The sequence below is a fragment of the Terrapene carolina genome, unplaced genomic scaffold, assembly GCF_002925995.2.
Source record: "Terrapene carolina triunguis isolate 2854851 unplaced genomic scaffold, T_m_triunguis-2.0 Scaffold120, whole genome shotgun sequence".
Lineage (NCBI taxonomy): Eukaryota > Metazoa > Chordata > Testudines > Emydidae > Terrapene > Terrapene triunguis.
The window spans coordinates 2979482-2997138 of record NW_020664471.1 but is presented as its reverse complement, the minus strand read 5'-3'; the positions used below and the strand labels follow the sequence as shown (position 1 = coordinate 2997138).

Genomic DNA, 17657 nt, shown 5'->3' with positions numbered 1-17657 from the left:
TGTAAATCTTACAGCTGAGATCTGTCTTTATTTCTTTATAGACAGATCAATATTGGATCAAGATTCCAGGCTGATATTCCTGAACTTCAAGACCGATCATCAATGGGGAGAGATATGCACAAGGCAACTTTGGTTTGGAAACCATGGCCAGAACTGGAAAACAAAGTCTTCCAACAAAGAGGTACTGTATTTTGCCATTTGAATTGTTTACTGAAAACACTATATTCAGTATAGAAATCTCCACTTATTTCTCACTCATACTTTTTTCTTTTTTTTACTTTGAAAAGGTTATACAGATGTTGCAATATCTGATCAGTTTTAATTTGATGCATTTGAGAATTGTTACAGAAAAGTGCAATGCAAACATCGAGAACTGTGTGCATTTCAGAATGAAAACTTTACACTCTATTGTGTTTGAGTTGGCTTTGCAGAATCCTTGGTTTTAGGGATCTGGCTGACATGTTGCAATATTTAACAGGATCCCTTTTGTTTCTGACAGTGGAAGACCTTTTAAATATGTGCTGTTCAAGCGTGTTACCTGGTGGAGGAACTAACTCAGAATATGCATTGCACTCCCTCTTTGAGTCCAAAGGGGATATTATGGTAAGACAAGAAGCTGAAGAGAGAGGTTCACTTCTCCTTTACCTTGGCAGCATGGGAAAATGAAGGTTATTTATTTGTATTTACTCTGCATATTGCCACTTATAGATTTTGCACTGCCTGGTGCACCTTAAAGGTAGAACCTTATCCAAGCAGTATCTGTTAGAGCTCACATGTGCCCCCTCTCCTCCCTCAGTGTCTCTGAACATTAGGAGGTTGAGCTATATAAGGGAGCACTGCACCCTCTACTGCCTCAGTTCCTGCCACCGCCAACCCAGAGAAACCACTGTAGGACTTTGAGAAAGAGGGGAAGGTGGGGGGGAAGTGTGAATATGCAGAATAGTCTTAAAGAATTCTGGTTAAGCGTAACCTTCCTTTCTTCTGCGAGTGGCTTTGCATATCCCCGTTTATGGGTAAGTTCTGCAAGCAGTGCTGAAAACTCAGGAGGAGTGAAACAGAGTCCTAATTAAAGGACTCAAGTGCTGATGTACCAAATTTAGCATCCACACTTGAAGCAAAATCCAAAGCATAATGTTTAGTAAAGGTATGCATGGGCGCAGACTTTTTAATGTGCTGGGGGGTGCTCAACCCCCAGCTCTATCCCAGGCCCTGCCCCCACTCCACCCCTTCCTCCAAGGCCCCACCCCACCTGTTCCCGCCCTTGCTCCATCCCTGCCCTGCCTCTTCCCACCCCTGTTTCACTCCCTCCCCCCAGTGCGCCACGCCCTCACTCCTCCCCCTCTCTCCCAGAGCCTCCTGCACGCTGCAAAACAGCTGATCGCAGGAGGCATGGGGAGGGTGAGGGAGGCACTGATCAGCGGGGCCTGCTGGCGGGTGGCAAACAGTGCGGGGAAGGATGGGAGCTGATGGGGGGGGGGTGCTGCCAGTGGGTGCTCAGAACCCACCATTTTCCCCCTTCTCCAACCCTAGAACACCCACAGAGTCGGCACCTATGAAAGTATGGACTCACTTCCAAGTAGTAGCCATACAGATTTCTCCAATAGGAACATGTTTAAGGCAAGCAAAAGATGCTGCCCTATCCCTAGTAGAATGAGAACTTCAACAGTAGGCACAGGGACTGCTGCTAACTTGTAACATTTAATGATACGGTGTTTAACCCCTCTGGAAATAGTTTTAGGAGATACTCTATGAGCCATATGGGTTTTAGTATAAGAAACAAATAACCTAGATGACTTGCTAAAACTTAATTCTGTTTAAATCATATGCTAAAATCCCTTCTAGCATCTAAAGTATATAACACAGATTCCCTTTTATTAGCATGTGACTTTGAGAAAAATTCTGGTAAATTAATAGACAGATATGAAACTCAGATACAGTTTTTAGTGGAAACTTGAGATCAGGTCTAAGAACCACTTTGTTCTTATAAAAAATAGTAAATGGCAGATCAGCCATCAAAGGATACAATTCGCTCAACCCTCTGGCTGATGCTATACCAATAATAAACACAGTTTTAATAGATAAGTACAATAAAAAATACTCTGCCAAAGGTTTAAAAGGCAGCTTCACGAGCATAGATAGAACCAAATTAAAATCCCATTGTGGAACTGGTTCCCTCAAAAGGGTATATATATTAGATAACCCCTTCATAAGCCTTTAAATTGTATCACACACAAATAATGGTCCTTGCCCTGTCACTTTAGCAACCTGTCACTTTAGCAACCAATTGTCCAAATATGGGTTAACAAAGATGCATAGTTTTCAGAGATGGATCACTACTACAAAAAGGTACTTTGAAGACTCCTGGCATTGGGAAAAGGCTAAATGGAAGAAACTTGTACTGAAAATGTCTTTGTGTCACTACAAAATGAAGATGGAAAGGATGTTTTGTCCAGAGAGAAATATGCATCCTTTAAATCAAGAGTTGCGAACCAATCCATAACTGAAAGCAAGGGAATTGTGGAGGCCTGGGTTAGCATTCAAAGCTGGAACTTCCAAGTGAACCTGTTCAGTTTTCTTAAATCTAAAATTGGATGGAAATCTCCATCTTTTCCCCCCACCCCCGGTACCAAGAAGTATTTTAAATAAACCCTTGACCTATAGATGTGTAGATACTTCTTTGACAGCACCTGTCAGGATCAATTTTTAAACTTCTGACAGAAGAATAATCGTGAGAGAAGGTGTCCTGAAAAGTGAAGGATTAGGGGAGAATAGGTAACTTTTAAAATTGTATTGTATAGCCCTTTTCTATAATTACTAGGACCCTCTTTTCCAAGGTAATAGACCTCCAAATGTCAGTGAAATGGACTAGCTTGTCTCCATACAAAGGAAGGGAGGCATCCTTGCCAGTTGCTCCACAACTCTTAATCCTCAGGTCAAAGCTCAGACCTTAGGTCTGGATTGGAGAGCAGTCAGCTGGACAGACGATGCCTTCGACATCTTGACGGGTTTAACTGGAGGATCCAACAAAACAGGAATAGGAGCCAGAACCGACAAAAACCCTAATCCCCGGGATCGTTTAGGCATTTTATTCTTGCTAGGCAAAGCAACTGGAGCTGAAACAGGCCTCTTAGTCTTCAGCTCTGGTGATCTCCCAGAACCCAACAGTTAGCAGCAAGAGCTTCTTTAAGCGCTAGCAGTCTATTTTGTGTCTCCTTAAAAAGTCTGGGTGTAAAGGTCTGGGAAATAGAACAGTCAGAAGGACAGGGGCCTTCCCCAAGGCACTTAAGGCACCTAACATGATTGTCTGGCACTGGGAAGACATCCGGGCATGAAGCACAACTCTTAAAACCTGGCTGCTGCTGTTTCTTCAGTTCCACCGTTACAAAGATCCCGAACCTACAAACTCTGCTAGCTAACTACACTGTAGCTGCCTTAAACTACACTTAACGCTAAAACAAACAACTATCGCAAACTATCCAAAGGTACTGAATAGGAGAGAACCCCGAATCTGATAGACACTTCCATCTGGCACACTGGTTGGAAGGTACTGAGACAGTAGAGGCCGCAGCGCCGCCTTGTGTAACCTCACTATCAGAACGTTTGGAGATGCTATAGGAAGCAGCAGGAAGGGGCGCCACAAGCTATAGCAGCCAGTGCTTGGAGAAGGTTCTACCATTAGGCTGCACTGGGCAGTGCTAAACCCATAAGCGGTAGGGTGACCAGATGTCCCGATTTTATAGGGACAGTCCCGATTTTCGGGTCTTTCTTATATAGGCGCCTATTACCCCCCACACCCCCGTCCCGATTTTTCACATTTGCTGTCTGGTCACCCTAATCGGGCATGTGCAGAGCCAGTCGAAGCAGAATAACAAGTTGTTCTTCGAGTGCTTGCTCATGTCGATTCCATTCTAGGAGTGTGTGCGCCCACGTGCGCAGCCGTCGGAGGTTTTTGCTTTAGCGGTACCCTTAGGGCCGGCTGTAGCGCCCTCTAGCGGGCTGCACCCATGCCGTGGTATGTTAAGCACTGCTGGCCCTCGCCCTCTCAGTTCATTCTTCAGAGTGCCTCTCTTGCTTGTCAAGAGCAAGGGGTTTTCTTCCATCCAACTTTGGGCCTTTGTTAATTGTAGTTAGTGTTAAGTAGCGTAGTTAGCTGTTAGCTAAGGTCCCCGCTGAGACTTTGCTCCAGGCGGGGCATGCCCCCAAGCTCCCAAGTTTAAGCCCTGCTCTGTCTGTGGCAGGCCTATGCCTGTGAGTGTCCCCCACAACAGCTGCCGTAAGTGCTCGGGGGAATCACACATTAAGGAACGTTGCTGGAACGGTAAGAACTTATGGTACCCAGAAGGAGAGGGACATTCGCCTCAGAGCCCTTCTGATGGAGTCCACTCGCCGCCCGGCTTCCGAGCCCTCTGCGCAGGCCACACCAAGTACTTTGGCCTCCATGCGCAGTGCGCCACTGGCGCCCGGCTCCTCTCGGCACTGTTCCTACATTGATACAACGCGGCCATTCCGTAAGTCAACGCAGTTGTTTGTTGCTGTCACGGACAGGATGAAGGCTGCCCGGTGTCAGCCCAGAGAATTTCGTCTTGGATCACGGCGTGCATCCGCCAGTGCTACGAGCTGGCAAAAGTGGCCCCGCCAGTGATTGTGACAGCTCGTTCCACTAGAGCGCAGGCGTCTTTGGCAGCCTTTCTGGCACAGGTGCTGATTCAAGGGTTCTGTCGGGCTGCCACCTGGTCATCTGTCCATATGTTCGCGTTGCACTACGCGCTGACTCAGCAGGCGCGAGATGACGTCGGCTTTGGCAGAGCTGTAGTACAAGCTGCACGACAGTGAACTCCGAGCCCACCTCCATTGATACTGCTTGTGAGTCACCTAGAATGAAATCGAAATGAGCAAGCACTCGAAGAAGAAAAAACGGTTACCTGCCTTTCGTAACTTGTTCTTTGAGATGTGTTGCTCATGTCCATTCCATTACCTGCCCTCCTGCCCCTCTGTTGGAGTTGTTGGCAAGAAGGAACTGAGAGGGCGTGGGCTGGCAGCGCCTAATATACCGTAATGGGAGCGGCACGCCAGAGGGCGCTACAGCTGGCCCTACGGGTACCACTAAGGCAAAAATCTCCAATGGCTGCACACGTGGGCGCGCGCACACCTAGAATGGAATCGACATGAGCAGCACATCTCGAAGTACAACAGTTACGAAAGATAGGTAACCGGGTTTTTTTTGTTAAATGGCTTTAGATTTCGCCACACAAAAGAACTTTTCTGATAGATTGGCAGTGATGCTATGAACCTGCCCTGTAATCATGCTGGGGACTGACCACTTCCTTTCATTGTTAATAAATTAAATCTCAAGGCAGAGCCTTTCTAGAAGTTTATTGTACTGCTTGGGTGACTAATAGCACTTAGTCCTTGGCTTTGTGTAGGCATTCTCCTGTGCTGACATTACCCAAGGTTTCTCTTCATTTCAATGGAAAGACCCACAGGACTCAGTCTTCTTCCATCTCCTGTGAAACCTTGTCAAATCTTTGTTTAATTGTCCAGAATTGTAGTGTGTTATTGCTTGCTGTTCTCGTGTGGATAATTCACTTAGAGTTGAACGTTTGGAGGATGGTGGTGTTATAGTAGCATCCAAAGGGCTGTACAAACAAATCGAAAAATAAAGTCCCTCTCCAAATAACTTACCATCTAATTTAAGGCAAGATGCAACCAGTGAAGGTAACAACCAGGAGGAGGAAATAGGGAAGGGAAGGTGAGGGGAACTGTAGAACAGTCACTTGGTTACATAGGCTAGTTGTGTGCACAACTGCGTTGTTCTGAGTAAAGGATATTTATTTTTGTTTCTATAAAAATAAATAATATCCTCTTAACACTGGCCGCACATCAGCCTGGCCATCTTTAGTTGATTAGTTGGGGATGACTTCTTGTAGGGGAGGAAGCATAAGTAGGTCTTGGAGAATAATTTGATGATGATTTTTAGTATAAGGAAGTAAAAAATAAACCCAGTTGATTCTGAATCCTGTCCCATACTGTAATACTTGTTAAGCTTGTTCTGTGCACATTTATACACAGTAAATAACTGAGGGTTTTTTTTAATTCTGTTCTTCTGTGTTTGTTTTGTAGGTTGCCCTGGAAATGTTGCTGTTGAGGAAGCCAGTAAGATTGAAGTGTCATCCTTTGGCAAATTACCATTATGCTGGTAGGTTTCTAAACAATCTGTATGTATGTATTTACATTTATGAAAGACCACAGGGCAAGCACACATAATTTTGAGTAAAATTAAAGCTACAAGTCACCTGATTCTTTTATTCTTACTCTTTGTTTAGAGTAATGGAGGTTTTTCCTCTCTTTGGCATAATTTCTGGTCAGGTTTTTGTAACCAGACAGTACTTGGCTACATTAATACTACTTTGGTTTTTCATGTCAAGGGAAAAAAGATGATGAAATAAACTATGTTAATTTGGTATATTAATCTGTAAACTATGCTGGTGTATAAAATAAAGATTCTAAATAAAGAGTTGATGCCACAAAAAACATCTGGTAGCACCTCGAATTATCATCTCCTATAACTAAAAGGGAAAATTCTTAATAATGGAGAGATGAATCTTTAGATTGTAAGAATACTCTTCCTTGTTTTTTGTGGGTTTTTGGTACATCATTGTTCTTAATAGATATTTGTAACAATTTAGGCTAATTTCTGCCATTAATTAAGATCCAAAACTGATTGAAATTCTTGGCGTTCTTGTTAAAGATCTAGCTTGCTGTGTAACTTGGGGCTGGTCCCTTAGCCTCTTTATACCAAAGTGTTATTGTTGTACAATCTTACCTTCCTCATATGGAGGTTGTGATGCTTAAATATTTGTAAGGACGTTTATGGTCATTTCATGAAAAGTGCAAAGTTCAACTTAGAGTATAACACTTCAAGAGTTTTCACAGTTACTGAATGCAGAATCATTGTTTGCATAGATCTAGCCTAAAACAAACAGATTTAGCTCTTCTACTTAACAATCATAATGGGAGTCTCCTCTTGTTCATAGTTTGAAAATACTTTGTGATACATCTAAATAGCTGGCCAGGGTATATGTATGTGCTGTTACTAAAGATTACACGATAAAAACGATAGGTGAGGGCAGGTCCCTTCTCACCCCACAACCTCACATCCTGTGTCTAAGCCAACCCAGGTTCTATAGTAAGATTTCTTGTCTGAGCCTAGCCATTGTCTCCAGCTTGCACTCAAAAGGAAACAATCCAGGAATCTCCTGATGCTTGGATAATCAAAATGTACAAGGCTAAATTCTGGCTTCGGGTCAGAGCCCATTGTGCTACCTAGGTAGTGCAGATGAGCCCAATTTTGTCTGTGGCAACCCAGGGTAGAGCTCTCCGCTGGTATGATGTTTGCAGCCTGGCATGTGTGCCAGCTGCCATCCCAAAATAGGGGCATGAAGAGTTACACTATATTATGGTGATCCTCCACTGGTGTAACTTGGAGCAATCCCTAGGTTGCTCTAAAACACCAGGAAAGACTCATACTGTCCCAGTTTATCAGGCAGTTCCATGATTGCCATGCCACTGCTCTTGGCCAAATGGAGCTTAGATGCAGGGGGAAGTCTGGTCCACAGTTTCTCTCCTTTTAAGGATAAATTAACAACTTGACATTCATGATGAAAGTATGTGTGCAGTCTCAACAAGATTAGGAACTAAAAAGACACTGTGCCTACATGTGGGTGCTGTTTGGATGGAAGGGGTGGCAGGTGCTTTTCCTCAGCAGTTCCTTTGAGTGGAAGATTCTCTGTCCCACCAAGAGAAAACCAATGGTCATTCCCACAGAAGACTGAAGAGAGAAAATTGTCAATTATTTTTTTTCTTGCAGAAGAGATACTTCTATTGCAAGAAAAGCCCCTACTCCGTTACTTGGTTACTGCCAGTGATGTCTGCAGCCCTGGTCTCTGGTCACCTAATATTGTTCGGATCTGTAATTAGCTGATAAGAGTGAAATAAAGATCAGAATCTAGAAGAGAGAATTTGGCAAGTGGTTAAAGGCTGGGAAATGCTAGATTTTAAGAATTCATCTTCATTCAAACAAATTTCTATCATTTTCTGCAAGCGGTTCACAATGACAAAGGCAACACAAGAGGAGGCTCTTGTTTTCTTCACATTCCTCACAAGATAGAATTCCAGTTAAATGCTAATACCTGTCAACTAGTAGTACAGCTGTGGGCATCAGAGTACCCTGTTGTTTGCCAGGTGGAGTGAAGGGACCAGAATTTCTCAAGCAGACAAAGAAACCTGAACATTAGAGTCAGTACACTACATGATGAATTATAATCTCTCCAATCCAAGTTTAAACTCCATTAAAATACAAAAACTCAAAGTACAAAACTGCTCTCTGAAGTTCTTCAATGCACTATACAGTTGTATCTCATATTGACAATCCCTTTCTGGCTATTTACAGGGTTTACATGGTAGTTTATTTGGTGATTATTGGTCAGTCAGCTGCTCTAGACATATGGGATTTGTTATTGCAGGAAAATAATCTAACTGCAAGAATTAGTTGAATTCAAACTTTATATGTTTAGTGGCATTTGGATTAATAATTTGTATGTTTTGGTCCGTGTTCTTCCCCCCCCCCCCCCCCGGCCCCCCAATATAAGTTTGATTTATCACAGCTCCTTGGTGCATATGTATACATTAAAGCAGAGCTAGATCAAAACAGAACACAATTCTGACTCATGAGAATGCAAACAATTCCCCAAATATGAGAGATTCATAATCCCCCTTAAAATACATTTCAGGCAAAAGAATGAGTGAGTAAGTGGGCTTTGAACTGTACTTCGAAAGTCAGACATCGTCAGGCTAATGAGGGAAGGAAATATGAAATTTTAGGGCTCCTCACCCATCCACCAAGAATGGTGGACATTCTAAACTGAGGACTATTAGCCATAAAGCTCCAGTTTGTTTATTTTAGAGACAGTTGTCACACTGTGACATTCAGAAAGAGGTGGTCTCTAAAATAGCCCAGATCCAAAACAAAAGCTCTGTTATAGTCCTTTGAGCTGCACCAGGATTTTGTTTGTTTGGGCATTGGAACTTCTTAACTCTGCAGTGCTCTCACTTTAGGAATACATAAGAGAGACAGACCACATTAAACAGCAATGTGCTCCTATCAGAGTCTGTAAACATCTAATACATAGGGCACTTTTTTGTATGTAGGCCATATACCATGTTTTGTGTTCCTCATGCTACGCATATAGTGGGCCTGAACTGGCCCACTGAAATGATTGACTCAGAACCAGTGCTTCCTTCTCCCTCCCCCCCTGCCCATTTTGCAGAAGAGCTTTACTGTCAGTCAGTCAGTGCAGTAACTGTCTCCGTATGGCAAATGCAATGGAATATAGGATGAATTGCTGAAATTCATAAAGACCTGCTTTAAAAACTGATCTGTATTCCAAGGTCTCAGTTCTATCTTACTGCATTGCAGATCCTCTATACGCACTCTGTGTTTCCCACAGCCAGCAAGTACAAAGTCAGTTTCCCAGCAACCAGAGTTAAAAACAGCTTTTCTCCTGTTACTTTTCCTACAGAGGTTTTATCCTAGTTAATTAGGCTGCTTTAATTAATCCTAATATTCATATTAGGGCCCCTGCTAATAACACCACAACTTCCAGGAAACAATACAAAGCCTGAATCCTCCTAGGTGTACAGTAAATTAACCTTTAGTTCATTGTAATAATTCATAAGAAAAGAAGAGACAAATGAAGGAGTTTGCTGAAGCTTATGCTTCAGCATCTTTTTAAAAAAGCATTAAAGATGTACTAGTTTGAGTAATAACACACAGCAGTTTTCATACCAAGATCTCAAAAGAGCAATAAAAAATAACTAAACTTCACTACATTCCACTGAGATAAGTATTGTTCCCATTTTAACAGATTAATAAAGTGAGGCACAGAAGGGTGGAGTAGTAAATTTGCACAAGTCCACGTCAGGTAAACAAGCAGAGACTAGAGTGGTGAGCTGCTCACGTGAAGAATTAGGTGTATTTGAAGGTTATGCAAATAGGGGAAAATACAAAGTAGTAGAGATCCAGAATTGGAGAAATGGCTGCATACAAAGCAATGAGTCAGAAGACAATCCTGAGGGGATAACAGAACAATGAATGAAACTCATCCTGTGAGGTCAGTCCCATTGTACAAGGGCCATACAAAAAGATTTCATATAAACGTATATAGAAATTGCTAATATTGCTTTCTCCCTGATATGAGAAATTCCTTCAGAGAACAAGAGGATAAATATCACTGAAGAGAAGCGAAATGCTGTCTCAGTCGTCACAACAGAAGATATTGGGAAGATAGGTGTTCTAGGCCTACTCTTTTCAGTTAATAAAATTGAGGCACTGTTTCTTCGATTAAGAATGTCAAAAGGGAGGTGCAGGAGCAAATTGATAAGTATAGGATGAAACTGAAAAGCAATAAAAACTGAAAGTTGATAAAAGGATATACATTTTTATACAAGGCATAATTAGCCCATGGAGCGCAGTGCCACAGGATGGCAGAAAGAACTTAGTAGAACTCAGAAAAGGGTGATTGATATAGATAGATAGATAGATAGATATATCTATATATATATATAAAATGAGAACATCATCCGCAGTTGTATTACACAGGATTTTTAAAAGTGCTAAAAACCCTGAAGTTTTGGAGCATATACCAACCACTAACAGAGTTAGGAAGCAACATCGGACATGGGCAGATTATCCTACAACTGTCCACTATAAGGTTTCTTGCACCTTCCTCTGAAACATTTAGTGCTGTCCACTTGCAGAGAGAATACTGGTCTGATCCAGGAGAGCAGCTTCTGTGTTCCTCCTGTTTGACTAATACCCACTAAGGATTTCAGCGAGAGCACCAACTCGCCTTAAGTGGTCCATACTAGATTTCAGCACTGATATTCAGAGATGAAAATTTATTTTTTCCTGGGCAGTCAATCTAGCAAAGAAAATACATAATAATAATACTTGGTGCCTTCCATCCCAGCATCTCAAAGCACTTTGCCATTTCTGCCACACTCCTATGAAGTAGTTAAGTACCATCCCCATTTTGGAGATGGAAGGGACTGAATCACAGAGAAACAATTTGTCCAGGATCTCTAAATGAATTTGTTTCATGGCAGGGATTACAAGCAAGCAGTCCTGACTCCCAGTCCCCTGCCCTAACAGACTGACTATCATACGAACAAAGATGGAGACTGGCAATTAGAGGACAAGTTGTTTATAATTATTTCATTTGTTTTAGGATCTGACATGTGGACACCTCTAGAAAGAAGGCTGTTTAACAAAGCATTATCCACTTACAGCAAAGATTTTATTTTTGTACAGAAAATGGTAAGGAGGCTTCTCTTTTGGTGTTTGCCATTTATAATCTTTTGCTCTTTATTTGCCAGATTCAGTTTGAATCTGACCTCCTGCTCTTCACCCCTTAGTGATAGACTGACTCATTGCAATCACAGAACCAATGGAAGTTAGAGATTGCATGATGAATGAAGAATTCAGCTCACTCTGTGTGTGCGTGCGTGTGTGCGTGTCCGCACACGCACCAATAGGACGTTAGAAATTTAGTTACTTTTTAAAGTAACAGTAAACTCTAGTGTTCATGCTCAGTCTGTTTTTAAAACCCAAATCTGTCAACATGACTCTCAGAAGCCTGAACAGAACAGCACAAGACAAAAATAAATGGCGGAAACTGGTTGACACCCTATGCACCTGAGAGTGTGGGAGGAGAAAGAAAGAAAACTCAGGCATAACTAAAAGGATTTTCATTGGGCCACCCAAAAATATCTTTCCAGCCTAGTCAAATTTTAGTCCATTGGGGGCTAGACTGGGTCTGAGGGGGCTGATACTTCAAGGTGTTGAGAGCTCTTGGCACCTTAGATTGGACCTGTGCTTCTGTGTCAGCCGATTATCCAAGTTTCATGTGACACTGAGCTAGTGTCTCTCAGTATAGTAGCTTTCTAGGATCAGAACATGAAATTATGGCACCAAGTCACTGTGGTGATGAAACACCACACTTAGTATCTGAGAGATAATAAAGGCAGTATGTTCTGGGGCATGTTTTTGGTATTCTACCCCCAAAGAAGGAAAGATGGGAAGCTGGCATCTCTCTGGGGGCAGAGCTGAGGTATCTCAATTGTCATTATCCATGCTCAAAATGTTTGGGTTTGTGTAAGTTAAACTTTAATTCTAAGTTTCGTGGTTTCTAATGGTTGTTTTGCTTAGAGGGAGTGGGGTGTTACACCACCACAATATTCTTCTGAGGATTTTTACCCGTCAGTTACTGCTGTGTACCGTCAGTCAACACTGATAGAGCCCCGCCCGGATAGAAGAATGTGTATCCACATCCAGTCCCCAAAAATTGTCTACCCCCTCCCCCTTTTCTTCCACAGACCCGTCCCCCTGGCCAGGCCAGGTCAGCATAGAGCCCAGCTGGGCAGCCCTAGGGAGCCACAGCAGACCTTCCACCTGCCCACAGGGGGCGGGCTGAGAGCAGCCCCCAGTCGTGTCCCCACCCCCCAGGCTCCAACCCAGCTCCGGCGGGGGTGGGTTGCATGTGCCTTGGAGCCTCAGCCCGGCCACAGTAAGAGCTGGGCAGGCAGCTGTGAGCAACCACGGCGCGGACCCTCCACCCACCCTGGGTGGGGAGCCTCGGGGGCAGGGCCGGGGGGCTGCTCAGGCTCCCTGTCCAGGGCAAGTGGAGGGTCCACCGTGGCTGGAGCCAGATCGGGGAGAGCCATGCGGGCAGCTGTGAGCCTAGGTCCCTCCACCTGCTCTGGTGAGTCTGTGCTACAGCTCCACAGCCCTGCGCAGATACAAAATTTGTATCCGCATCCGAGCTGCTATCCGCAAAAATGGTCCACGGCTATAAAGCGGATACCCACGGGTTTGCAGGGCTCTAAACACCGTAGTGGAGTTTTTGTCTGAGAGTATCTTATAGGAGTGTTCACAAAGCAACCACATTAAAACTCAGATTTGTAGTTTATCTTGGACTGCAGAAATGAAAAAAGACTGGGCTGTCAGAAATTGTTGTCTGTTGTTTTTATTATTTTTGTTTTTCATAGACAGGTAAAAACAAAACAGCCGTTTTAACATTTTGTTATTGGAATATTTGTATTATTGCTTGACACTATAGGTTAAGTCTAAGACAGTTGCACAGTGTGTGGAATACTACTATACTTGGAAGAAAATCATGCGTCTGGGACGGAAACACAGAACACGTCTAGCAGAAATAAGAGATGAATGTCTGGTGAGCTTTAAAAAATAAACATAAAACTGTAACACCTGTAAAAAAAATTCTGTGTGTGCATGTGTGGAAGGGGGCAGGGCGTGTAGTGCAGTTTCATTCATCTTTCTAATGGTGGAAACTGAAATGTATTCATGGTACAAGCACTTCTACCACTGTATATCAAATTCTGGTCTAGAAACATGCATGCCCTATGTATGCTTCTGCTGCTGGTAGCACTGTAACAGAAAAATATGTGCACACTTTCCTAGATGCATGCATGTGTGTATGTGGATATGTATAGAATTGCTACTGTAATTTTCAGTGTATGAAAAGTTGGATAGTTACTCCTATAGACTATTGGCTTATGTCTTTGGAGAGGTAATTTACCTACACTGCCAAGAAAGTCTTAGTTTGCATGTGAGTTCAATGCCACTGTTATTTGAGTATTCTTAAAATAGACACTTTTTTTAGCAGGTAATTTTGCTAGAGTGTGTGTGCGCATGTTATATATTGCCACCCAGATCAATATGAAGCATTGGATGCTGGGATATGTAGACACCTCAGCTTTATAATAAAGATGAGGGCAGTTTTGTGTCATATTGTAGAACTCCATGCAGCTATGGATAGATGATCATTTAGTTATGAATAAGACATGGAAAGTCCTCCATTGTGGGACAAATAAAAATGTTACAGCAAGAACCCTGAAGGAAGAGACTGATGCTGTGTTTCAGAACTGTCGCTAGTTTTATACCTTTCCTTTATTCTTGTATGAAATTTTTAGTCTTCCTTAAATTTAATTTTAATTTCAGACAAGCGGGGAAGAGGAAGATTTAGAGGATGAGGAGGAGATGGAAGAAGAAAGAAAATCTGTAAAGGAAGAGGAAAGTGAAATGCAGAAATCTCCTGAACCACCACCTATAGGTCTTGGTGCACCTGTAGACCTGCCACCCCTTCAAAGTCTTACGTTTTCTGCAGCCTCTTTTATCTGTGAAATGCCAAACTGTGGTGCTGTAAGTGTATTTGATATCTTTAAAGCATATGGGGGGCAGTATTGTGGTGGACTCAAGAGACTAAAGTTCTGCTTTTGGCCCTGCCACTGGTCTGCTGGGCAAGTCATTTCACCTCTCTGTGTCTTAGATTTCCCATCTATAAAAGAGGGATAAAATACTTAGTCCCTTTGTAAAGTACTTTGAGATGTATGGATGAAAAGCTCCATATAAGATCTAGGTATTTTTGCATATTAGAAGGATAATATAATGAAATAACTGGGAATGCCACTCATTATGGTACATTTCTGTTTCTATAATGAGTAAATCTTTAACTTCAACTAGGTATAATTGAGAACAGAATTGGCTAAATGTGTTGTTTGTAACGTTAACCAGTGCAGTTGTTTATATATCAATATAATGTAAATTAAATGTATTTCTCTTTCTGAGCTGCTGGTCTAATGGAGTTTGTTTTTTTCCTTAGGTGTTCAGCTCCAGACAAGCACTAAATGGCCACGCTCGCATTCATGGTGGTACAAACCAAGTGACAAAACCACGATGCACCGGTCCAGGTACAAAGCAAAAGTCTGGCACACAGAGTGGATACTGCTCAGTCAAGAGTTCCCCTGCCCACAGCACAACAAGTGGCGAGACGGACCCAACAACAATTTTTCCTTGTAAAGAGTGTGGCAAGTAAGAGAATATATCTGTCTATAATAGTACAGAAAGTTTGTCTGCTTATGTTCCAAAGAAATAGAACTTCAACAAGTTTCTAGTAATTATTTATTTTCCCGTGGTTGCTTCAAAGGAGTATTAGTTTCCTTTGACATATTGTGACATTTTCCTTTCCCCATCCACCAAAAAAATCCGACAAAAAACAGCCATTGGAATGCGCCCACAAGCCACCTACCCTAATCTGTTTTGAGAAACTGCTTTGGATATCATTTGAGAGATTTGGACAGTTTGCCTACTGCATTCAGTCTCTCTTTCAATTTCCTGGTAGTCCCTATGCAAGAGTTATGCTTCCTGGTTCCAGCAGAGGGAGGCAGATAACCCTAGCATTTTTGTTGATATCAAAGTCTCCTCATTTGGGTTCTGTTTCCAGGAGGCGTAAAACACTCAGTTGGCTCAACTGATATAGTTTCCGTTCAGCTGATGTGGTGTTCTGGACATTTGAAGTGTTGGAAATATAATACATAAAATCAATACAGCCACATCAAGTGACCTGGCTACGTTTGTACCTGCCCACAAGGGTTGAAGTCTTAAAAGCCACTTTCATGAAAATGTCACATGAAGCAGACATTTTGGGTGCAGATACTAATCAAATCTTGAAAAGTTTTCAAAATTGCAAAGTCTGATACTATTCCAGGATAAACCAGCTGAGCAGTTTAATAGTGTCAAGGTCTCTACTCTAAGTAGCTGGGTTTTGAAATGTTAGGATTTCAATTCTGTATTCCGTGGGCAGTCTTCACAGAACTCTTCACTTCAGCAAAAGTCAACCATGATTTTGGGAAGCCTGACTGATGATTGTTGTGTTTGGAGTTGGCAGTGCTGCAGTAGACTGATGTGATATCCTAGGAGGGGGTAGCTAAAAAGCATAAATTAACCCTTCCAAAAGAGGGAGGAAGGATGCTCCAGCGGTTAGGGCACTAGCTGGGGACTCCCAAAACTTGGATTCAGTTTCCTGTTCCACCACTGACTTCCTGCGTGACTGTGAGCAAATCAATTAGGGTGGGATTCACAAAGGTATATAGGTGCCTAAATACTTTATGAATCCCACCCTTAGTCTCTTTCTCCCTCAGTTTTCACATCTGTAAAATGGGGATATTAGCGCACTCTTACCTGATAGGGGCGTTTGGAGGATAAGTGTATTGACAGTTGTGAGGCACTCAGATACAGCAGCAATTTGGTTCATATAAATGTTTAAATGAAGAGAGCATACAATTGTCTGTATTATTATTAGATTGCAGAAACCTGATTATCGCTCCCTGAAATCCTCCAAGTTGTACATAGATTTCTCTTCACCATCATCTCTTTCAAGACAAGGAAGCAAAGCACATCCGTGTGTTTTTTGAATAGAGGCAATAGGATGTCATCTGAAATGTTCTTTCTTCTCTTGAAATTTTAGGGTGTTTTTCAAAATCAAAAGTCGCAATGCTCATATGAAGACCCACAGACAACAGGAAGAACAGCAAAGGCAGAAGGCTCAGAAAGCTGCTGTTGCAGCAGAAATGGCAGCCACTATTGCAAGAACTACTGGGCCAGTTGGACATGATGTGATCCCTCTGGATCACTTGAGTTTGATTAAACATGTTGAGCATGTAGATGACCTTGAAGATGATGTTGTTCCGGAGTTAGGAGATGTCATGGAAGAGACTGAAGTCATGAATGCTGACCTCTTGTTGGATGATGAAGATGCAGATTTACTTCAGGATGATGCTGAGTTGTAAATGTAGAGTTGTCACATGCAGACAGCTACTGAAAACATCCTGAATGTATCAGTCAGGAAACCTGGACAACCTGTTTATTTCCTATTGATTTTAAACTACCTGTTTAAAAATGGTAATTCTTTTATCCAGGTCTAGGGAAAAGATATGCTTCCCACCCATTTTTTAATCAGTTTGTTTGTTTGGGGGAAAAATAAATAATTGGCACAAATATTCTTATAAGGTGTTTTGTCTGGGTTCTGCTTCACTGAGATTATTCAAAACCACAAATATAACAGAGAAATTCATGTTTCTATTTCCATTTCCTTCCAGTCTTTTTATGGGAGGAATAATCTTTAACTCTTCAGAATTTTCTTATTCTCAGTTCAGTATAACCTGGACTGTTTCATTTTACATCTCTCATTTTGGTCCTATTTACCAGGAAGGAGCTATTGTTGTGCACTTCTGACTGGATTAATTGCCTGCAATGGATCTTGCAGTGTTTTTTCTGATAGTACTCCATATTTGTTGGAGATGCTGACTTGATGTGTTCTTCTGTTTTGCATTCTTGTTGTATCTGTAACAAAAAGAAATCTGACTAAATATGAAATAATTACAAGAGTGACTATCATCCATTCAGCAGAACACTGCTCAACCTGTACGTCTGCTTGCAAAATATATTGTTTATACTGTACATTTTAGAGCTTCCATTTTAATAGGATTCAAAAGAGAGAGATCCACTGGTTTCTGAATGACCCAGTCTGAGAATTGAAGATGATTCTATAGTGGTTCACTTCAGTTAAAGTGTGGCAAAAACTCACATCCTCTAATTGGAACACTGGATTAGGAGCCCTGCCTTTGTAATTGGGCAGAACTGGAAATACCGTCTATTGTGACAATAAATCACACTGTTCAATAGCTATCCCAGAGGTTTTAGAGGTTTTGTACAGTCGAGCAGTGCAGGAGCATGTTCCAGA

At 42.2% G+C, this 17657-nt stretch overlaps 1 protein-coding gene across 2 annotated transcripts in view; it reads left to right on the top strand.

Moving 5' to 3' along the window:
* Window positions 1–17336, top strand: part of TRERF1 (transcriptional regulating factor 1) — a 32350-nt gene extending 15014 nt beyond the window's left edge. For both annotated transcript variants that reach the window (XM_029911741.1, XM_029911740.1), the window contains exons 7-14: window positions 42–181; window positions 500–603; window positions 6121–6196; window positions 11286–11374; window positions 13176–13289; window positions 14078–14278; window positions 14739–14947; window positions 16383–17336. In XM_029911741.1, the coding sequence (XP_029767601.1) occupies window positions 42–181; window positions 500–603; window positions 6121–6196; window positions 11286–11374; window positions 13176–13289; window positions 14078–14278; window positions 14739–14947; window positions 16383–16704 (1255 nt within the window). In that variant the 3' untranslated portion in view covers window positions 16705–17336. The remainder of the gene's footprint in view (window positions 1–41; window positions 182–499; window positions 604–6120; window positions 6197–11285; window positions 11375–13175; window positions 13290–14077; window positions 14279–14738; window positions 14948–16382) is intronic.
* The last annotated feature ends 321 nt before the right edge of the window (window positions 17337–17657 follow it).